At 44.3% G+C, this 24,141-nt stretch overlaps 1 protein-coding gene across 1 annotated transcript in view; it reads right to left on the bottom strand.

The window, feature by feature from the left end:
• The window catches only part of TSPAN13 (tetraspanin 13), a 29,457-nt gene extending 9,675 nt beyond the window's left edge, over window positions 1-19,782 (bottom strand). The window contains exons 1-2 of the mRNA XM_072650830.1: window positions 19,407-19,782; window positions 1,095-1,262 (exon numbers count right to left, since the gene is read on the bottom strand). Coding sequence (XP_072506931.1) covers window positions 1,095-1,262; window positions 19,407-19,469 — 231 coding nt within the window. The 5' untranslated portion in view covers window positions 19,470-19,782. The remainder of the gene's footprint in view (window positions 1-1,094; window positions 1,263-19,406) is intronic.
• Between the last annotated feature and the right edge of the window lie 4,359 nt (window positions 19,783-24,141).

Below are 24,141 nucleotides of genomic sequence, written 5' to 3'. Positions count from 1 at the left end.
AAGAAAATGATTCTCTGACATGGCTTCAGTACAACAGCCCAATTTGACAAGTGCAAATAGTGCTAACTCTGTGCCAGGCACTATTATTCACAAAGATAAATGCCGTAGTTCCTGTCTCCAAGAAGCTTCCTCTCTACTTGATGTTTAGGACTTTCAGAACCTGTCATTTGGTCAGTGTACAAACCCTCTTGACCCACAGAGGCTGAGACACTTATTTATTTTAGTTGATAGTCTTAAAGAGTTTGTTGTAGCAAAAATCCTGTCACACAGAGGCTAATAAGGCTCCCTGAACTGACTGGTCCTTAGGCATCAGAACATGGGATCAAAGGTCTAGAACAAGAAGGGTCCTTAGATTTATCTAGTCCAAGTGTGTATTTTGACAGATGAGTAATAAGCCCAGACAGATGAAATGACTTAATATATGTCTGCTGAATTGAATTCAGTTGAATTGTTCAGTCCCAGAAATTAGAAGGGACCGAGCTGGAATTGTCACTTGAGTCTTCTGACTACAAATTCATCTTTTTTTCCATGGCATCAGAATGCCTCTAGATATATAATCAACCAGTGAGCCCATATAGAAAGTCTTTCCTTAAGGTTGGAGAGCCTTCCAGAACCCCAAGTCAGCTCCCCAGGCCACAATAAATAATTGCAGGAAGGATTCAGTGGATGTACTCTGGTATATACTTGACCTTTACTAGTTACTTCACTAGTTGCTGGTTTTAAGACTTGAAAAATAATTTTAGAAAAATTATTTCTACTATGAGAGACAGAGTGACTGTTGAGATTCACAAAGACTTGGTTTCAATTCCTGCCTTTGACAGATACTAGGCTGAGTGCTTATGGGAAATTCCCATACCCCCTCTGTGTCCTCAGCCAACTCTCTCAGACCACTGGCTGCAGAAGAGTTGGAGACGAGCATCAACAGATGGACTCCCCACCCCAGGATTTCCCCACACCAATGAAGTTGCAACTTTAGAACAAAATCATTTAAGAATTCTGTTAAGTAAATAGTTAACAGCAAGAGAGGGACATAGAGCAAGAACAAAGCAGCCCCCCCCCCCAATAAAACACCCCCCATTGTCCCCAAAGGATACAAAGAACAGCAGCACCTGGTGATGCTTCACAGCTCCTATCAGTCCCACCAAAGCGATCAGGAAGAGGAAGATGCCAACAGCGATGACCACACCAACAACACGGAGGCTGGAGATGAGACCAAAGCCGATTCCCCAGGCAGCGATTCCAATCAGCAGCAGGCTAACCAACTGCAACAGAAAAGGGGAGAAATGACTTCTACTTTAGAAGACAAATCAGATAACACTCATGTTGTGCCAGAAAAGTGTTAGAAACACAAAGACAAAAATGAAACAAGCCTTGCCCTCGAGGAACTTACATTGTACAACATTGGAGAAAAGTTCAGATTGTTGGGTATACTTAATATCCGGCAAAACCTGTGTCTTCCTAAGTACTGAAGCATGAAAGGCCATTACAGGATCACAGATCAAGAGCTAAAGAGGATCTCAGAGACCATTCAATCCTTTTAATATATAGATAAGGAGAGTGAAGCTAGGAGTGAATAAGTGAGTTGCCCCATGTCACATAATAAAAATATGACATCTGGAGTCAGAGGAACTGGGTTCTAATCTTGGCTCTACTACTTCCTGAGTCATTTAACTTAGCCTGGCCTCAGTTTCCTCATCTGTAAGATGATATGGTTGGATTTGATGATCTTTACAGACCCTTCCAGCTTTCCACAGCAAAACCGTGATCTAAACCCAGGCTTTGGACTCCTTCTAGACCAAGGCTGCTCTGGGCTACACCACAATCAGAGTTCACCATCAGAAGAGAGTTTTGCTCTAGGCAAAGATGGCATATCCAAAGTGATGCAGATTTTTTAAAATGATAAGAGAAAAAATAAAGTTGTTCTTTGCATTTAATGCATTTTAATTGTGTTTCCACTGGTTGTGTTTCTGAGTTAAGGAATCCATTACTAGCTATTAATGGGAAGTCAGTTTGGCTCAGAGAGCTCTCTGCAGAAGTCCATCACTTACCATCTTCGCAATCATCTCTCCTAGCCATGGGAGTATTGCATCATCAGGGCTGAACAGGGAGAGTCGGCAATGAGATTTGGAGACTGAGAAACACACACCAGTGGCTAGAAAACTCTAAATCACTCAGTGTTATGCTCTAGAAATTCAAGAATGAATATGAGGAATGTGAGCAGGTAAGATGATGATGGAAGGCCAGAGTCTGATAGACACAGGAAGGAAGGACCTACGGCTTTTAAATAGGGTGCTTTATGAAAACTTCTGCTGCTGAGAGTCTAGAGGTGACATATTTCCAGGAGTGCCCAGTACAAGCATGACATAGCAGGCACCGGGTGGAAGTGCTGGGGACACAAAGCAGGAACAAAGAGCATGTATGCACACACAGTAAATACAAAGGGATCCCAGGATTAGGAAGAGCATGACTAAGTAGGAAGACCAGAGAAGAGCTACCGTAGAAAGTGGTAGCATCTGAAAGTTAGCATTTGAAGTGTGTCCATATAAACATATAGACACACATACATGTATATGCACATGTATTGTGCACATGTATGCATACATGAGGGGGTAAGGGAACAACTGGGTTTTAGGTTATTGGGGGGGAGCAAAAACTCAGAAAAAAGTTCAATTGAGGCCAACTTTTTAGGTACGTTGTTTGTACTTCTTCATATCACTGCTACTTTTGGTTTAAGAACAGAAAAACATTCTCTGTATAATATGGTTTGTTTCTAAAATTCTCCTCTTTGTTGGATTACATTCTAAACTGACTTACTTAGACAATAATTATAATTTAATTAAATAGATTTCTGCCTGCAGCAGAGGGGCTATGGTGGCCCACCCGCACAACACAATCCCAGTCTCTTAAATACTGATAAAGTAAGTAGACGATTTTTTAATGTTTACCACCCTGAGAGCTCCAGGTGGCCAGGCTGTAAGCCATCCAGCCTTAACATCTCAGGGTTTTCAGGTTTCTCTTGGTTTCTCATAAACAGGAAAAGAAACTTTTGACATTAGACTATGTGCTGGCTTTCCTAACTGCCATGCATGCATCAGCATGGGAAGCCATCTGTTTGGGGAAAAGGAAGAGAAACTTCTTCAAAAGTTTGCTGAATAGACACAGACACTTGTGCCTGAGAACTCCTTTTTTGAGCTGTCACTGCCCACAGGCTCTGCTCCTGGGGATGCTTCTCCTTTCTTATCTTCAAAGACTTGGAAGAAGTGCCCACTGCTCTGGAGCCAACAATCTCCATATTCCTTCACTGGTTTCTAAGGAATCTTGGGTGAATAATCACGAGCACCATTTATTGGCTGGGCCACAGATGATGGAAGAGCTTAGAGCCACCAATGCAGACAGAAGGATTCAGGAGTTGTGTGTTGGGAAGCTTGCATGGGTGTTTCATGCCACAGCAGTTTTGGTGGTAGTCAATGAAATGGCAGCCTTTAACTCTACCCAATATACTGACAAGGGTCCATATTCATAGCATTTCCAACAGTGAGTCCTCAGGAAGCTGCAGGTCTTAAAACTCAGGTCAAAGAAGCTTCAGGTTTATTATCCCTGACATTTTTGTCTTTGGATTTGATCCAAGAGATGCATAGCAGGAATCTTACAGAAATGGATATGATGTGATCCCCCAGGTTTACATAAAATCCTTCTATGACAGTTTTTAGAAACCATTGTTGTGGGCCAGGAAACTAGAAACATTACATGACCACCTTCTTGCAAGCAATATATTCATATATATTTGTCACTGTATCAATGTGGATGCTCCCTCCCACAGATGGCAACAGGGTGTACTCTAAACTGGATGGTCTATACCTGCCAGTCTTGTGCATGGACTCTTCTGTGTCCTTCTGAAAGACTGCCAAGGGGGGGGGGGGGGGCACTGAGGAATCCTTATCACTTTTTCTTGAAAACCCAAGAATACAAGTGCCCCAATCTGTCCAACCGTGACCCCTTCCTTGTCACATGACTACCAGCCTGTATCATTTTTCACCCATCCATTTCTTTGCTGTTGGTGTCTTTTCCATTTCCTTACTGTATCCTTCTTATACCTGCTATGACCCTCTTTACTTTCCTTTGGGTGGATATTTATCTTCAATTGTTCCAGGACTGGAGTGTTCCTAGATTTACAATTCTATATAACTTCTTGCAATTTAAATATTGAAACCAAAATTCATAATCTAAAATATTTTAAATTTTCAAAATGTGGGTCCAGGGGAAGTTCCCCACCAAAATTTTTTCCTGCTGAGATAGTTTTATAAAAGTATGTGTTTGAGGAAAGAAGGAAATACCCAAAGTTCCCCCTGGGACACTATCAGCGGTCACTTGGGGTCAAACAGAAAGAAGAAACACATCAATATGGGGATGTATGCTTCCTAGAAGTAGCATTAAGCTTTTACAGTGTTTTCTGAGTAGATGCTGAGACCAAGGCTAAACCCCAGCTACCACCCTTTATCTGAGGGGGTTTACACATTTACCTGCTAGGAGGAAGATGAACAGAAGAGATAATCACTCTATGTCACTGATATAAAAAACATGAATCAACTCATTTCTTTAAATTCCTTTAAAAAAATTAAACTGGAGAAGATGTGGGAGAGGGAACACTAATTCATTGTTGGTGGAGGTGTGAGCTGATCCATCCATTCTGAAGAGCAATTTGGAACTATGCCCAAAGGGCTACAAAAATGTGCATAACCTTTTACCCAGCAATACCACTTTTAGGACTGTATCCCAAGAGATCATAAAAATGGGAAAGGGTCCCACATGTACAACTGGAAATCAAGGGAATGCCCATCAACTGAGGAATGGCTGGCTAAATTATGGAATACTATTGTGCTATAAGAAATGATGAACAGGAAGACTTCAGAGAGGCCTGGAAAAACTTATATGATCTGATGCTGAGTGAAAGGAGCAGAACTAGGAGAACTTTGTGCACAGCAACGACCACAGTGTGCGAGAGTTTTTTTGGGTAGACTTGGAACTTCATTGCAATGTAAAGACTTAAAAAAATTCCCAATGGTCTTTTAAGGCAAAATGCCTTCCATACCCAGAGAAAGAAGTTTGGAATTCAATAACAGAATGTGGCAGATCATTTTCTTCTGCATTACATTTTGGTTTGCTATATGATTTCTTCCATTCATTTTGATTCTTCTACACAACATGACTATAGTGAAAATGTATTTAATAGGAATGTATGTATAGAACCTATATAAAATTGTATGCTGTCTTGGGAAGGGAGGGGGGAGATAGGGGAAAAATAATCTAAGTTATATGGTAGTGATTGTAGAACACTGAAAACAAATAAAATTAATATAAAAAAAAGATTCCTCCAGACTTCTCTGTCTGTTAATGACATCTGTATTCAGTAAATTGTTAAGTTTCATGATTTCTTTCCTTCGAAAATTCTCCCATCTGTTACTTCCTCTTCATTTTTACTAAGGCTACAAGATGAAGTCTTGTTTTTCACTACAGGGTCATACAGCTAGTAAATATTAGAGATGGAATTCAAACTTAGTTCTTAATGACTCTAGCCAGTACCCCAAGTTTACCACATTTTAAATCTGAGATCATTAAAATTCAAAGATACAACAGAATCATGATCGCTATTGACCAGTTTTATCAATGACTTCAATCAAGACGTAGACGGCATGCTTGTTGCTTCTTTGGATGTCACCAAGTTGGGAAAGGTGCCAACATACAAGATGACAGAGTCAGGATCCAAAAAGATCTCGAGAGAAAGGATATTGGCTCAAATCTAACAAAATGAAATGCAGAAAAGAGAAGTTTCAAAGTTGTTGTTTTTTTAATTGAGTTCAAAAAGCCAATTTCCCAAGTACAAAATGACAGAAGTAATAGATAATTTGTCTGAAAAAAAAAAAACTAGAAGGTTCCATAAGCTGCAAGTGTAATGAGCCAATGGTGTGATAGGGGACCCAAGAAAGGTAATGTGAAAGGTAGAGTGAATTAAAAGACATTCGGCCCAATCCCTCGATGTCTTGTTAACATCCTCCACACCTCTTCCATGGGCTTTCTGCTGGAGAGTTAGTGATGGTGTGGCCTGGGTACAGTTTCTGCCTTTGAAATGGTTGTGTTCTGAAACTCAACTTTCAAATCACTGTTTTGGAATGTTTATTTTATCATTAAAAAAACACCTTCAAAATGGTGGTTTACATTCCTAGGTCATTCTACTAATGCCTCCCATTCAAAGTGTAGCACTGGGTGTCATTTTAAGACTATATCTGACCATCATTTTGACATTATTTCTATGAGAAAGTTCACTTCAAGGACTTCCAATATGGGATGTGAGGAATGTGGCTTCTCTTCTCCCAGCCTGAGAGATGCTCAGAACCCTTAAAGGCAGTGATAACAAGGGCACCCATTGGGGGAAATCACAAGTGAAAGGAAAGAAATGGGGAAGAACAGGGCTGAGCAGATCATCCTAGGTACCAGAATAGGAGCTACCAGAATAAAGCCTTGTTAATTTTGCTGACCATGTAGCAGTGAGAAAAACATTGGAATTAAGAGTCAGAAAAGTCATGTTCCAGCATAGAAATTGCATTGTGTTTGAATGAGAGGCGCAGGGGAGGGGGAGTTCAAATCCCATCCCTAACACATCTCCTTTGGATATTGAGCAAATCACTTCACCTCTTCAGGTTTCCTCATCTGAAAAAAGCATTTAGGCATTGTCACATGACCTGCCACTCTATCCTAAAGACTCCTGGGCCTTGCTATCCACTCTGCTGCTGAAACCTAATTAGAATATGGCTACTTGAGAGCAGGATCTATCTTGCTTTTCCATTGGCATCTCGATGCTCGTCCATACTCTTGATAAACACCTTTTCACTCATTCATGGGCTCAGTGACTTCTGAGGCCCTGTCCAGCCCTAAATCCAAGATTCCTTGACAGTTACTAATTACTGACAGGCAAGGCAAAGCAGCTCTCTCAGCTTCAGTTTCCTCCATCTACCAATGGAGATCAGCACCTTCTCTGCCACTTTAGGTCCTGGCTAGCCACAGCACTGAGCAGTGAAATGATTTGTCTAATACCACACAACCAGAAGATTGCACAAGACTGGAACTCCAGTTTTCCGAGCTTTGAGGACAGGTCTGTATCCAGGCTGCCTCTTTGCAAACTTGAAAGGGCTACACAGATGTCAAAGGTTATTCATCTTTACCATAAGCTAAAGAAAAGCCAAGTCTCAGCCCATAATTACCCAGGTGTTCTGAATTGGGGAATTAATTGTAGGCAAAAAATAACGGGCAGCTAGGCAGGACAGTGGAAAGAGTGCTGACTGTGGAGTCAGGGAGACCTGAGTTCAAATCTGACCTCAAGCTGCTCCCTAGCGATGTGACCCTGGGGCAAGTCACTTAACCCTGTTTGCCTCGGTTTCCCCATCTGTAAAATGAGTTGGAAGAGAAAATGGCAAAACCACTCTGGGATCTCTGCCAAGAAAACCCCAAATGGTGTCACCAAGTCAGATATGACTGACCAACAATAACAACAGGCAAATGATTCTGGCAGGCTTTCTCATACGGTCTTGTCATATTACCAGGGGACCAACCAGACAAGAATTAAGATGGTTACAGTCTCAAAAGTGCATATCCTTTAAAAAAAATCAATGTTGAAAAGTTTCCGTAATATACAATCTTGCTGTTTTATTTAATTGAATAACTTTGATGGTTGGGGTGATAACATTCCCAATTCAGCATAGTAAAGTCTCACCGTATTAAGAACGTCACATTTCACCAATGTCTCCTGGAAATATTGACTTCATCTACTTCTGCCTATAAAAGGTGAGTAAGGCTTCACTTGTCTTTATTGGGGAAAAGAAATGGATCCCACTGAGTCCTCCTGACCACTTGCTTCAAATCAATGTCAGGAGTCAAGCCTATTACAATTTCACAATGGAAAAGCTCAGTTCTTCAACCTAAAGCCACAAGTTCCTGACAGACAAAGGAACAAAAGGTCACCTCAGTTCAAAGACAATATTTCCCTTATGAAATCAATTTTAATTGAAAGTAAATTTAGACCTATGATGAATGGCTTCCTTCCTCTAGAAGATGGAAGTCTAATAAAGTAGATTATAAGTCTGTAAACTTGTATTTACCCATGTCTCTATGAAGCAGGAAGCACCAACCTTTCCTATTTTCTTTTGGAAACAAAGAAAAGTTAATGATACAGGTTCTGAGAGGAAAAAGGCTCAGAAAAGGAGCTAGACAAGGCACGAAAGTCTAAAGAGAATACACTGTTTCCTCTCAAGCAAACCCCCCAAAGCCAAAGAGAAGCAACCATGTGGGCATGAGAAAATGATGCTGATGACGGCCACCAAAGCACGGTGCCAAGTGCTTTACGATTATAATCTCATTTGAAATAAAAATTCAGGAAAACATGAAGTAGACACTAAAATGATGAGAAGGAAAGTCACTGGATTTCACAGCTTCCTGGGATCATAGGTTTCCAAGTCAGAAGGGGCTTTTCAGTTCATTTAGCTCATTGCATTCATTGTTGTTGCCGCAGTTAGGTCATTTCAGTCATGTCTGACTTTTCATGACCCCATTTGGGGTTTTCCTGGCAAAGATCCTAGAGTGGTTTGCCATTTCCTATTCCAGTTCATTTTACAGATGAGAAAACTGAGGTAAACAGGGTTAAGTGACTTAGCCAGAGTCAAACAGCTAGGAGGTTTCTGAGGCCAGATTTGAATACATTCATCATACGAAGGAAGAAAACAAGACCCAGAGAGATGTGTAAGTGGTAAAGTCCTAATGTGAAGCCAGGTCCTCTGCCTCCAGGGCCAGTCTTTATTCCACTGAGCCATGCTGCCTTCCTAAATCACTAAGTCTCCGATTTGGGAAGCATATCTCTAAAATTCGTCCCTTCCCCTTCCCCCTCCAAACAGTCCTCAGGAAATAACTAAACATGTTATCACTACCCAACTGAATGCTTCCATTTTTCTTCCATGATCTAGATACTTTTAAAAATTATAATGGAAAGGCGAACTTGTTATATAGACAGAGAGAGGTTGTGAGCTATTGTGTTTATGTGCATATAGAACCGGCTGGAAGAGTTCTCCCCTCCCTCAATCTGAGGAAGTTGCCTAGTCAGTCTCTGGCAGTGCTCAGAGCAAACTCCATAAGCTACCAAGCCTCCTGCACATCTGACCACTTTGGAATATGCCAAACTTTTATAAGAGTCACTGAAAAGTATTTTAAAATTGAAAGTCAAGTGGAAAAGCAGCAGTCATATCTGAACTCCTATTTGGCAAATAATAGTGACCTCAACCAGATGACTCTGAAAAAGATATTGGGAAGATCAGAAAACAGAGGAAGCCAGAGTTACAATCTTGTAGCAACGTAAAGTTTGCAAAGAAATTTATATACATCATCTCACCGGATGTTCCCAAAAATCTGTGAGGCATATATTACTACGACTACAACTATGACTACGACTACAACTACGACTACTACTACTATGGCTGCTGCTGCTTCTGCTGCTGCTGCTGCTGCTGCTGGTACCACCCCCATTTTATGGATGAGAAAAGTAAGACCTAGAAAGAGGGAAATGACTTACCTATGGTCATTCAACTCAATAAGTGAGGTGGTCCCTCTCCTCCCATCCCACCATGGAGGAGTGGAGGACTATGGGCATTGAACACTGTGCATGACATTTCACTGTTGATTAGTTTTGCTAAACTTTTTTCTTTCATTTTTTTGTTTTAAAAATCCTGTGGAAGTGGATGGGAGGGATTGTAATGGGAAACCTAAGTCTTCAATATACATACTGTCATAGGTGGAAATCTGGGACCAGGATAAACCAAAACCACTCTTTCATTGGCACATTCATTATGGACAAATCACGGGTGATTCACAGAATGTTTAGAGGATAAACAGAAAACAAGGGGCATTTTTATTTCAATTCGGTAAGCCTAAATTAATTGTCTACTGTGTGCCAGGCATTCTGCTAAGTGCAGAGGTAAGGATACAAATTTTTAAAAGTCCCTGTCCTCCAGGATCTTCCAATCTAATGGGGATAGGGGGAACTCAATACACAACAAAAGGCTTTTGAAGTAATGCTCCCACTTGCTACAGAGTCTTCCATAATGGAGCTACGCATCTGATATTGGGGAGCACACTGGATCCCATATACTGTATGACAGAAGACAGAGAATGGAATTTTCTGTTTGTATCGAATACTGTGCCCCAAAGAGGCCCATTGACTAGGAAATGCTCAGCGATGTATGTTCTGCAGACAGGTTATGCCCTAACATGACTGGCATTGGTTAACTCTCCAGGGGTCATCCAACCCACTTTCTTTGATCATAATGTGGACTCAGCCTTGCAGACTGCTGAAAACAGGAACATTTGGGGCAAAACAGAAGCTTTCAGGATCATAGAAGCTGCCTCGAGGTCAGTGAAGCCAAGTTGCTTACTTTTATAGATAAGGAAACTGAGGCCCAGTAAGGTAAAGTGACTTACCCATAGTCTCACAGGTGACTGAATGAACTAGGATTCAAACTCAGCCCCTCTGACTCCAAATTCAGCATCTTTTCAACTTCATTATTTTCATATCAACAAATGAATGATTATCATCATTACTTTTAATATCCACTTAATTTCATATTTAATGTTGTAGGTGTGAAAATACCATTACTACTAATATGTCAGTGAACGTTAAAGTTTGCCATAGGTCTTACAAACATTATTAAACCTGAGCTGCACAGGCTGCAGCTTCTCAGAGCCCCCAGTGGGAGTTGGGTGACAGGTCAACACTAAAGGTAGATGAGGCTCATAATAATGCAACAGCAAAGCAGCACCTATCATTTATTTAGCCTTCCAAGCTTGCAAAGACACACACAAACACATATACATGTACATGTATGCATACATAGACATATGTGTATGTGTGTATTACATGTCTATTTAATCACAACCTCTTAGGGCACCTGGCAGCAATCCAGGTCTCACACTTTCAGAGGCGTTTCCAGCCTGCTTTGGTGGAGTTCTGTTTCACACCAAGAGTTACCCACACCAATGAAGTTGGGGGTGGGGTCCCAAATTAACCAATCAGATAATGACTTTCTGTAGAATTCTGACAACAGCTTTTGTCTCCTTCCTACTTACCTCTGTCTTCAAGGCCTCATCCAGGGATATGTCCCTGGGTGAGATCCAGGTGGAAACAGGGAGAGAGAGTCATGCCTTGCAGCCCTTCCTGAAGCCAGGGACTATGCAGGCCATTGTCAGTCACCACCGGGACGAGATGACCACCCCTCTGGGCTCCTTCCAGAGCCAGGCCAGGTCTAGAAAGCTGTTCTAGCTGTGACAATAAAGACAGCCTATGCCCAAATGGAACAGCTGCTCTTCCAGATGGACCCTCCCCTCACTGCCCACCCCCAGCTCAGAGTAACAAGATCCATGGCCTGGCCGGAATCCAAAAATCAAAAACAAACATAGCTGACATCCAGAGCACTTCAAAACCTACTAAGTGTTTTATAGATGGCAGGAACTGGTAAATGCTTATTCCACAGCTTGGCTTATTCAAGTCAAGGAGTACTAGACTTGAAATCTGAAGGAGCCTGAGATCAAGTCCCACCTTATTAGCTAGGCTGAGCATACTTAGCCTTTCTGTATATGAGGCTACTAAGTCATAGAGAAGTGGCTAGATCCATTGGTGGACGGAGTTCCCCTACCATAAGTTCCCTACTCTCACGAAAGCCCAATATAAGATAACTAGCATTTATCATGTGCTCTTTTACAATGTTTCAATGCCTTTCCCATCTATCATCTAAACCTTCTAGCAGCACTGTGAGGTAGCTATCTCAGGGAATATTATCTCAATTTCACAGATGAGGAAGCTGGGCCTCATAGAGGAGGCAGGGCTTGTTCAGGGTTCACCTGACTAGCGTGGACTGAAAGCAGAACTGAATCTAGGTTTTTCCTTTTTCTGAGCCCAATGCTCTATCCACTAGGCTATAATATTTCTCTCAAGAGTTAGCTCAGTTCAAAGCCAAAAACAACCTAAGCAGCTATGGCATTTCTATGTTTTTGAAATTCAAAATGGCAGGAATGACAGGACGTCTTTTTTTAATGTCATATGCTCAGAGACTTTATGGGCTGACATAGCATGTGTCCCCTGAACATGAACGTTGGGTCTGTCATATGCACACAATTTTATTAATTTATAGGACATTCAACGGTCTGAAAATCAAGAGCTCTTGGACAAAGAGGCATCACCATTGTCCCTGATCCCCAAGCAGAAGAACACTGAGCATTTAAAATAAAGTCTAACCAAGAGGGAGAAAGCCATCCTTTTGACCTGCCACTCTAAGGATCAGTAACTGGTGGCTGGAAGATGAGGAGGTATCCTTTACCAGGGTTCCTGGGGCATTGGGTCCCATGTGGACCATGGCTGAGCGAGGATTCAAACTTACTTCTTTCAGCCTGGGTTTGGTCACTCTTTCAAATATATTATTTTCATACCAGCAAATGACTGGTCATAATCACTCTTAGAGATCCACTTAATCTCCTATTTAGGAAAAAGGAATAGCCTTTATAAAGGCTGTTAGTACCAGGCACTGTGCTAGACACCTTAAAAATATGATCTCATTGATCTTGTAGGCGCTTTCATTAGCCCTATTTTATGTATGATCAAACTGAGGCAGATTGAGATTGACTTGCCCAGGGTCGCATGGTCAGTGTCTGAATCCAGATTTGAACACAGGTCTTCTTGACTCCAGACCTAGTGTCCTATTCATTGATGCACCAGCTGCCTCCTAGTTATTTATTGGAGATAAAACCACAAAATTTGTATTTATACAGAACTGAATTTCCCTCTTTGCCCTGCCTGTAGGCTGTCTCTCTGGGTCCTGGCCATTTATCTTCACAATGCACATCTAAGATGAATGCTCAACTTGAAGAGTCTGATTTTCAAATATTGCACCTGCCGCTGCCACCACTGCCCCTTCCCTGCCTCCCTCCCTAGACTTATGGGCTGTATGACCTTAGACAAATGGCTTGATCTCTCTGAGTTTATTTCCTGATTAGTAAAATGGAGGCAGTAATACCAATAGCTCTTATCTCACAGGGTTAAAAAAGGTTAGATATTCAACTATTATTAAAAATCATAAAATTTTATACTAAAAAACATAAAAGTTTCCATAGCCCAAAGCTAACATCCCTTGCCCTCAAACTGCAGCAAAGGCCAGGGCAAAACTGGGAAGCCTGACTGTGGACCAGTAGGAATTCATTCCATTCCAAGCCCCCTTTATGAATCCCTTCCAGCATGATGGGACCTTTCAGGAGCTCACTGGTAAAGCTCTCAGAAACCTGGGTCCTCTTCATCCCAGGACGCAGGACCAGCAGAAGGCTGGTGTCCTTTTGACAATTCGGCCTAGCCCTCCTTCCTCAATTCCCTCCCAAACCTGATACTCACTGCTCATCTTCTCCAAACTCCTGATGGGCAGGTTAGGCTAGGGAGGGTGGTGGAGGAGGCTCTGGCCAGGCACTCCCATCCTCCCTCGATGTTCCCTAACATCTCTGCCTTCCTGCTGAAAAGGCATGGACTCTTAACTCTTAGAAACTTCTGGAGAAAGTTAGCTTTCATCTGCCCTGTCTGGACCCCACTGGTTACCTAGCTGTTGTCTCCCACCCACCCACCCACTAGAATGGAAGCTCTTACCTCCTGTTGTCTTGGCAAGCCCGGTGCTTAGCCCAGTTAGTATCTGGTGCAGAAAAAGTGTTTAATGAATGTTTGTTGATAAATTAACTGAAGAGAAATACCATTAAAATCAAGCTGTCCTGGAATGTTTTGTTAAATGCCAAGTGATGATAATAGTAATTACAAAAGTGACAATGTCCTGCCTCAACTTCTTCAGGTGCCCAGAGATCATTCTGAAAAACACCTTTTCTGGTGCTTAACCTTTTGTTTTAGTTTATTGACCAAGGGGAGGAGAGTGGGGGGGGGGGGTACCATTGTGGTCCCTCCCCCAGGGGGACCAAATCTGGGAAAGGGGCCATGAAGTCAGATGCAGTCTGTTCTGAATTCTCTCCATCCCAAGAGGACTTGCAACTCAACAGGCCAATTTCTATTCCTATCTCCTCGCTTCCCTAAAGTCTTGCCCTGATTTTTTTTTTTTTTATCAACAGGCTAGAAGAAAGCATTAAGCTATTATAGAGATGTCAGATTAATCATCCTAATGTAGACCTCTGATCCTGATGCTTTCCCTCTGCTGACAAGCTCACAGAGACGGTCCAGTCTCCAGAGGCCACCAATCATGGTAGTGGCAGAACTTTGGAGTGAGAAGGAGCCTTGAAGGTCAGTGAGCCCAGATCTTGTATTTCCTAAGGGAGAGTTGTTGTTCACCTTCCTTTTTCCGGATGAGGCCGATGACATCAGGAGGTGTAATTGATGGCACAAGGTAAAACTGGGAACGTGGAAGGAAGCTAGACTTTTAAACAGCCGAGTGCTGTGGAGAGAGGGCTAGATTTGTAGTCAGAGGACCCAAGTTCAAATCCTGACCCTGCTCCTTAAAAACATGACCTCAGCATGCAATTGCACCTCAGTGAGGCTTGGTTTCCTCCTCTATAAAAGGGAGAGGCTGGACTAGATGACCTCTAAGGTCCTTTTCAGCTCCAAATTTATGATATGCTAAATTAGTCCCAACTTTCCTTCACTTCACTTTAATTTATAAAATCATCTTATAGCACACATGGTGTTTGCAAGGGACTGTCTTTGCTGGGAATTTCCTAGAGGGAGGTGGGGTGAGGATGAGGGGGTTGAAGGGAGGCATATCTGGAAATACACGCTCACCAAGGGCAGAGAATGCTTTGCCTTTAGAATTCCAGTGCCTGGCACATAGCAGGTACTTAATAAAAGCTGCTTTGTTATTATTGTGTTGGCCAGCTCTCTACCCAATTTGCCACACTGACATTTTATAAACGGTAAAACTGGGGTCCACCCCTGTCCTTAGAGTCCCAAAGCTACTAAGTGTCTGAAGCCAGATTTGAACCCAGGCCTTCATGTCTCTGAAATCAGAACTCAAATCAACTAGTACACACTGCATCTCATTCTGATTCCCCCAACTTGGCATATACTTGTATGACATCAGGAGAGATCCAAATGAGACCACCCAGAACAGAGGCTCACTGACCAAACATCAACAGGGAAAAGAACAGGAAATTCACAGCTTCAAGTCTCCCCTCTGCTACCTACTCCATACTTGAGTGACCTTGGGAATACCACCAGTCCTTAAATTTCCTCTTCCATAAACCACGGATATGGGGCCACATGACTTGGAGGATACTTTCTGGCTCTCAGATCAGTCTAATACAGGAATTGCTTTTCCAATCCATGCTGATTTTTTGTGTTGGCTCTTCTTAGACTTTCCAATGTCCCAAAATGCCTCAATAAACCTCAGCACAGTCTAAATTTCTCCAAAAGTGTTATCAATAATCTTGTTTCCAGCAGGGGCCTCAGTTTCTACTTCTACCTTTGAGCTGTTTTATTGTTGTTTCTAGAAGTCTGATGCCCTGAAGTACATAAAGGGAATATCCACGTCAGTTTCTTATCCAAAAGGTGAATGATGGGATTAAAGTTCCCTCCTCCCCCACTCCCTACAATCATTCCACCTTCTATCCCTGCTCTCTAGAGTGCTGCAGGGAACTACAAAGCAGGAGGCGGGCCCAGAGCTGCCATAAATAAAGGATTCTGACCCTTGCCTGGCCTCCTCCAGGATCAAGCACATTGAATAGGGTGAGGGAAAACCTTTGGGACTGACATCACTGATTCTGAATGAAATGAAGGCTTGTCAACAGGAAGTTCAGTCTGTCCTGACCCGAGGGACCCAGGTATGCTCTGACTCACTTCTAAGAGGCAAGATGGAGTGTAGGTAAAATGGTGATGCCTTTAGGAGTCAGGAAAGCCTGAATTCAAAACCTGGCTAAGATTAAATACTAACTGTGTGACCCTGGGCAAGTCACTGAGCCTTTCTCAAATTCTGTTTTCGCATCTGTAAAATTGAGGATATTAATAATGCTACTCACAGGGTTGCTGTGAGGATCAAATGTGATCATGGGACCCACTTCTGATTTTTACTATTGGCGTGAACTTGTCTAAGTCATGAAATCCTTATGGGCTTCAATTTTGTCATCAGTAAAATTAGGACTAGATTAGATGCCTATGAGGTCCCTTCAAACTCTAGATGTATAATCTTATGTAAAGTGCTTGGCAAAACTTAAGGCAAGACTTAGCACATACGTGTGTGTGTGTGCGAACTTGCATGGGCACACATGGTGCTGGAGTTCCCTCTCTCTCAAGCCCCTTTAGTCCTTTGGCATAGGTTCCTTCTCAGAACAATCTTTTTTTAAATACACAGTTTAGCAGAGGAAACCAACTATATTAAAACTGGAAGAAGAAGGAAAGGAATAAGTATATATGGCGTACCTCCTATGTGCCAGGCACTGTGCTAAGTGCTTTCAACATGTTAAAACAAAAGTTCCCAGACCCACGTTAAAAACCCCTGCTTTGTATAAACAGTGCTACTATGATCTCATTTTTCTCACATCACATGGAATTACTGTTATTAATTTTCCTCTTCTCGAATCTTTTTCAATGCAGTTCAGATGGAAATGGTACTGAGACAAGTTGCTAGTCGTCTCTTCTTTTCCACGTAATGCTCTGCAAAGTGGACAGAGGGCTGCCTTTTTGTTTGCCTCAGTGTACTGGGATGTCAGCTCATCTGTGTGGGCTCAGCAGCCAGGCAGCTCCCAAATCAGAGAGGACAGCTGGCATCGCCCATACCCAGCCCTCTTGCCGCATGGTTTTACCATGTTCAGCTAAGTTCACCTTTGGAAAATCTTCATTCCATGTAGCTTGGAGACCATAGTTGGCATGATGTCTCTTTAAAATATTCTCACTTTTATATGAACCTATGTTATTGTTAGCCGATATTATTGTCATTGCCGATGACTGTGATCCTGACCACCACCTTTAGCCTGCTCCTGTCATGTCTGCCTATATGGGTATATACAATTCCAAGGAAACTGGGATGTATGGAAGAAGCAGAATCAGACCTATAGGGCCACCATGGCAGCCAGGCATTCATTTTAGGAGGACTCTCCAGAGCACTGGGGAGATAGTAAACCCAAATACAAATGATGCACTTGTCTTCACAGGACAAAATTCACGCCTCTCCTCCCCCATCCCCAATGACTCCTTGGCCCTTCTGATTTTCTATCAATGCTCACCTTAAAATGTTGAGCCAGTCCCTCCCCTCCCCCACCAGTAACGTCAGTCTAAATAAATAACAGCCTCAGATCTGTGATAATGTGAAATGACACACCATTCCAGCAAAAGCCCAGATGAGGTCTGGCTCACTGGTGCTCCATGACCCATCCTATTAAATTTGGGTAAATAGAACTAGACCACAAGAATTCAAACTCAGGTCCTCAGACTCTCACCCCAACTTTCCTTTCCTCTGCACCCCATGACTACTAGAAGCCTTGGAATACAAACCACATCACTGTCCTTTCAGCATTGCTGAATCTCAGATAAATGAACTCTTAATGTCCTCTGCCTTAGGCTGGCTCCTTCCAATGCCCTCTTTCCTCCTACCCCCTTTTCCTTCCCATCCACCTGTCCTGGGGGGTACCTGAAGCAATCTGAAACTCCTAGCTCCCTTTTAAAAAATAAGTTCCTGGATCTCATTGCCCAAGACTAGCAAGCAGCAAACCACACAGGTGACCATTCTGAGGCCCTAGGGAAACATGTTGGGCCATGAAATCACATTTCAAGGAGCACGACAGGAGTGGTGGTATTAGACAAAGGATTGGAACTCAGAGCCCCAAGAAGTCAGTGTGGAAGCAGCCCAGGCCAAGTCAGTAGGGTCACTAATAGAGTTCCCAGGAGAGCTGGTTAGCCCTGAATTAATAACCAACAAACCTCATAAGCAGCATTCAAGAAGACAAAGGTAAATTTGGGGAAGAAAAAACAAACAAACATGCAGGACACAGGTCTCTAATGATACTCATCTGATCCAGGCACACTGGGCCTGAACAGTAGCAATTTACCAACCATCTGCTGAATTACAAGGCCAGAATTCACCCAGCTGGCGGCTGGGGTCTCTCTGCTTTGTTCTTCTTTTAGGTTCAGTAACCAAGCGGATGGTGCTTGGCACTAGCCAGAAAGGTTCATCTAAAGCTTGCCTGCCCTCAGATCTTAGACATGGTGGTATACAAGTGAACACACGCAACAATCCCTGTAAAATGATCTCAGCTCTCCCAAGGCGGAGAAAACAGGCTAACTTTCCCTTCCAAGGCCTGTAACCTAAGCTAGCCACAGCTGGCCTAGCTCCTTCTTAGCTCCCAGGCTTCTGGGGACGTTTGCAGGGTGGGAGCAAGGACAAGGTAAGAGGTGGAACTGGGGATGAGGAAAGAGGAGGGTGTGGAGTCATCTTCCCGAGAGCCTGGGACATGGTTTTTTGTATCCTGCCTCATCAGCTTCTTTCTCCACGTATCCCCGCCCCCCACCTTACACTCAAGCTACTCGATGGAATTCAATTCCATTCAACCTACGAGACATTAGATGCCTACGAAGCCCCTCCTCAGCATCCCTTAATCACCCACCATGTGCTGGGAACCCTGCTAGGCAGTGAGGGTACCAGGACCAAAACCAAAGGGTCCCTGCCTTGAAAGCATTCAAACTCTGAGTGAAGACCTTGGGGCCAAAGCCTGAAAATGAAAATGTTCATTATTCTTATCTGCAAGCTCACTAGGGTGGGGACGTGCTGGGAGAAGACCCGGCTTAAAATGGAGCGCTGGTCATGGCTAGCAGGCGCTGGGAAAGACATTAAGCAGCCGCCCTGGGGAAACAATTGTTTAGGAAAAACCAGAGAAACTTCGGAAGCCACCACGGATATCCTGATGTAAATCTACCCGATGGCCTACAAGGAAGCCGCCGGCCATCGATGTGGCTGGAAATTACACTCTGGGCCCCAGACCCCGGCTTCTCTGGCTTCGGGACGCCCCAACCCAGGCTGCCCTCCAAGATCCCCCTTGTCCTAATAGAGCAGGCGAGCTCGAGCGCGGCCGGGGCTCCCGGGATGCGGGAAACCGCTGCAAAGCCAGGGGACAAGAGGTGTTGGAGGGCGGGGAGGGAAGGCCGAGGCCGCTCCAGGCAGGAGCTCTCCAAAGAGATGCCAAGGTGGGGTGTGCAGCCCGTAAAGCAGCCAAAGGGACTGCGGGCGAGGAAAGGAGGTTTCCAGGAGGGGGACGGGGCGGGCTGGGGTGGGATGGGGAGGGCTGGGGGCATAGGTGGGAGTCCCGGCCGGGCAGCGGGCCGCAGCAGGTGTCCATGCCCGGGGCTGCTCACTTACCGTGTAGAGCAGATTGAGGGCGCACAGGCAGCTCCTGGAGCAGGCGAAGCCGCCGCACACCATCTTGGGGGGCGGGCAGGAGGCGAGACCAGGGGCGAGCTCTGCGGGCCGACCGGGCAGCCCCGGGCAATGGCACTGGCACGGGAAGCCGCGCCCCCTCCTCTGCCCTCCCGAACTCGGCTCTAGGACGCGGGGACTGAGCAGCGGCAGTCAGTCTAGCAGAACGTCAGTCCGCCAGTCGCAGGGTGCAGCGCCTGGTAGCCCACCGCCCACACCTCGGCCTCCCGTGGCGCAGCCCAGCCCTGCCTAGCCCGCTCCCACCCGGCTCCCGGGCTCTGGCCGCGGCCGCTGCCGCCGCCGCAGTGCCCAAGGCCCCGCCCCGGCCGGGCCGCGCACGCTGATAGGCTGCTGCCTGGGAACAAAGGTAAGATATGCAAATATATGCGCCGCCGCTGGGGAAGAGAGAAGTATCGGGCGAGGCTCTGGCGATGGCGGGGGAGGCAGACACCACGTTGGCAGGTGGAGGGGGCGGGGAGGCAAGAGCCCAAGCCCAGCTGGGGTGCTGGGACCAGCGGTCGGGAAGCAGAGGAGTCTCGCTTCTCTGGGCCTCAGTTGCCTCCTCTGTCAAATGAGGGGGGGGGGGGGTCCCTCCGCTCTAGACACGCAAACCTGCAACTATTTAAATGTAGGTTCTGATTACTGGACACCTGCCTCGGGTCCTCGGGATAGGGGGAATAGGGGTATGGGGGGCACAGCAAGCTGCTAGGACAGACCAGAAACTAGAATGGGAGAGCAAGGATGCCCTGGCACTGAGAAGAATGAGATTCCTCCCCGAGAGGTGGAGCTTCCAGGTGGATTTACCCTCAATTTTAACAGATACGGAAACTCAGAGAGGTGATGTTAAAGGGTTTTTAGCCCTTTTTCCACCATACCTAGATGCCTCTCCTGGAAGGAAGACTAGAGATTTCTAGAATCCTGCCCCAAGATCTTAAATTTAATTAATGTATTTTATGCAAGTTAGAAAAGACGCAAAGACCTAAAAAAAACCACGTGCCCTTCCTGAAAGTGTTGCTGATGTAATCGCCCTTTTTCTGAAGAGATTCTAGTGGATTCTGAAATGGAAAGTCCCTGGTAGTCGCTGGGAGGACCTGACACCAAGAATGCTTTGGAGACCCATTTCTAACTTAGTCGTCAGCTCTTGTATTGATTGCGTCAGTTCTGGGACTCTCTGGGCAGAGGCAGATGGCGGCAGCCTCCCTGCAGCTCGACGGATCCTGTACTCGTGTTACTGGGGACCGAGTGGGGGAAGCCATCCCAGATGGCCTTCCTTTGGGAGACACGGGACTCCGAACCGAGCACCTGAGGCAGCCTTCTTCGCGTCTCTGGACCTGTCAGAGCTCGGACTCCACCTAGCCTTGGGACAGAGGACAGCAAGCATCCAGAGGACTTCGGTTGAGAGGCAAGAATAAGCTTAGGAATTATCCATATTTATGGACACAGCACTGTCCTCACAAGAACACTGTGAGACAAGTACGGGGAGCGTTTCCATCCCGTGAACGTATGAAGAAAATGGGGAAGCGCCTAGGGCAAGAAAACTAGCAAATATTAGAGCTGAGACTCCAACCCAGGGCTTTGGACTTCAAGGTCAGGGCCCCTGCCCCCTAAACCACAAGGCTGGACATGCGGTCCGATTGCTGATTTCCAGGGCAGGCTATGTCATTTCTGATCATATATTAGAACAATCAAAACTGTTTCCCTTAGCACTGGAAATTGTTGACTTGCTTGCTTGCTAGAGTGCCTGGCCCATCACCAAGCCCGAGAATGGTTGAGGGATTCGAATTTAATAGAGCAAAGCTTCCCAATTCGCAGGGGTAGAGAGTGCAGGCAGCACCCCAAGGAGAGGTCGGGAAACACCCACTCCCTACCCGAGTGGCAGAGATGGAGGGCTACGGGTATTGCCTTGCATGTCAACTCATACTTGGTTGATGTGTCCTTTGGTTAGTTTTGCTGGACGTTTTTTTTCTTTTTTCTTCTTTGTTGGAGTAGATTTGCATTTTCATGAGCAACATGTTTTTATCGTAATATGGAAATGCTTGTTTTCTATAAATTTAAAATTAAATTAAATTATAATAAAAAAGGAATATGACTACTAAATGGCTAAGAGCTGACTCTAAATAAGGGAAGGTTATATTTCCTTTTGAAGTTAAACCAAATAGATCAGTACAAAGGAAAAGAAGAAGAAAGCACCCTCAAGGGCCACTAGCGGCTCTTAATGAGTTTTACTTATTTTGCCCTGGACCTTCTCTCTTGCCCACTCTCTTGCCAACACACCCAATTCAACAAGATTCCCCCTTACAATTCTTATGTTTGTGCCCATCCCAAATGGATAAGTGAAAGAGCTCCCAATTCATGGGAGAGCTGCCTCCCAGAGTCCACCCAACCTTTGGATGAGGCCAGTAGATGCCTTTTCTTCAGAGGGGCCTTGCAGCCTCTCAAAAGCTGGGTCTCTGCCCATAAGCCTCTCCTGTGCTTCCTGTGCGTTTGCCACTTCATTATCTCTGTCCTTTCCCAGTCCATGTGCCCTGGTCCCTTCCTGACTCAGTTTACCCCTTTTTTTGCCCCACTGCCATTTCTTCATTTATCTTTATCCTGTTAAGTTTTGATTTTCAATGGTTCTAGTCTTGTTTGTATCTTGGGAACATAAAATCAAGTGTCTATATACCATTCACATTCACATAAAATACCAACGCTATGACTTTTCCCTACTCAAAAATCTTCAGGGGTTCCCTTTTGCCTCTAGGATAACAACAATAGTGACAACAGCAAATTTTTGTTAAACACCTACTATGTGTCAGACACTGCTTGGTCAGACAGACTACCAAGACAAAATCCAACCCTGTCCTCGAGGATCTTAACAGTCCTCAACTGGACATTTAGGAACCTTTACAATCTGGACAAGCATGTGCATGTGTATGCACGTGTGCACCACACACACACACACATGCACACACACACAATATTCCAACTATGTTTCACTCATTCTCTGTTGAGTCCAATTTGCCTGCTAATTGTTTCCTGTCCAGCATTCCACCTCCGATCTCCACACAGCTGTGTAGTGGTCCCCCATGTCAGGAAAACGTGACCTCCTCCCTCACATTTTAGGGAGTAGCTTCCTAACAACATAGCTCAGGTAGCTCCTCTTTCCTGAGCCCCAGAGTTGACATTATGCCTTCTTGACATGACTTCACATTATTTCAAATGTATTTTTCTATTTTTTCAGTTGTTTACATGCTGCATTTCCCAGTTGAATGTAATCTCCTAAAAGATCGGGAGCTTCATGTGTTGTCTTGGTTTTCTCATATAGTTTCTCACGTTGCCTGGCATATTGTTGGCAAGGACATAATAAATGTTGCTGAGTCGAATTAAGTTGATTTGGTATAAAATGAGTCATTGAAATGATCATCTGCCCTATTGTCCTAGCCAGGCTCTAAAAGAGGATAGGACTTGTCTTGTGACCAGCAGAGAATACCAGGGAGGCATTAAAAATCTAATACCTTGTTGGCTATGTTTAAAATAGTTTTACTGCTTTTAACATTGAGTATGGAACTGCTTATGTCAAAGTGATTTCTATTAAAACAAAACCACGGGTTGCTTTGTTTTGTTTTTTATAGGATTTTTTTTTTATGAGCTGTGTGTCTTGTTCCTTTGCTCCTCCTCTGTTGTCATGGCAAACAAAGAAAGGAGCCTTGAAAACTTTGCTTTGTGATGGTCTGTCTGAGGCCTTTGTCCAATTGAGGAAGGCAGGATAGAGAGAGGGTGAGGCCAATATTGAGACAAAAATGCTGAATTGCCTCAGGCTGGTTCTCTTCCCAGAAGCCCCCCTTCCTGTGTTTTCTCTAGGTCTCAGACCCCCCCTTTTGTGCCAGCACCTTTTGCAATCAAATGTAGGGCACGTCTTCCCCCCACACCAGCCCTCCCCCATTACAATCATAATGACGTTCAGCTGGTCTAGAAGGGACTTTTGGCCACTTAATCTAATAGAGTGTGAGTCAAAATGTTATCACAGAGTGACTGCTGTCTCATGGCTACACATTAGGCTGGAAGATGTTGCTTTTACCCAGCAGTGTGACATTGGATTTCCCTCTTGATACCACTGGGGCTTCTCTGAGACAGAAATGTCAGGCAGGCAGCTTGGCATTTAGGAAATAAACTGGCACTTTCAATGATCTCAAGCTGCTCCTGGAAAGAAAAAGTCTTGCTTTCCCTTCAGGCTCTGGGCTACCAATCTTTGTACACCAAAGTCTCTGAAGAGAACACCACAATGGGGAGGGGTATGTGATAGATTTGATTAGGAGTATGTTCTCACCAGGCACTAGTATGAGCAACCATCATGGTTAAAGGAGATGGCACAGTCTGGGAAGGAAAGTGAAGGATGAGGCCAACCCAGCTGCTGCAATGGTACTCAAGGAATGGACAAAGATGAGGTGTGTGTATTCTGAAGGAGGTGAAGGTGGTGATCTGTAGGAGGAAGGATACAGGTTAATGGACTTGGAGTAGGAAGAAGAAGGCTACAAAACAACGAAGCCAACAGAATTAAACCAAATAATAACATCTGACATTTTCAAAATGGGGCTGGGGTCTACAAAGCACTTTGTAGTCATTATCACATGTGAACTGGTAGTTTTTATATTATAAACTAACTGTAAATCCTTCAATGCAAACTAATGGAATTAGG

This window comes from Notamacropus eugenii, chromosome 3, assembly GCF_028372415.1.
Source record: "Notamacropus eugenii isolate mMacEug1 chromosome 3, mMacEug1.pri_v2, whole genome shotgun sequence".
In the NCBI taxonomy this organism is placed as follows: Eukaryota; Metazoa; Chordata; class Mammalia; order Diprotodontia; family Macropodidae; genus Notamacropus; species Notamacropus eugenii.
This window is presented reverse-complemented; position numbering and strand designations above follow the sequence as displayed.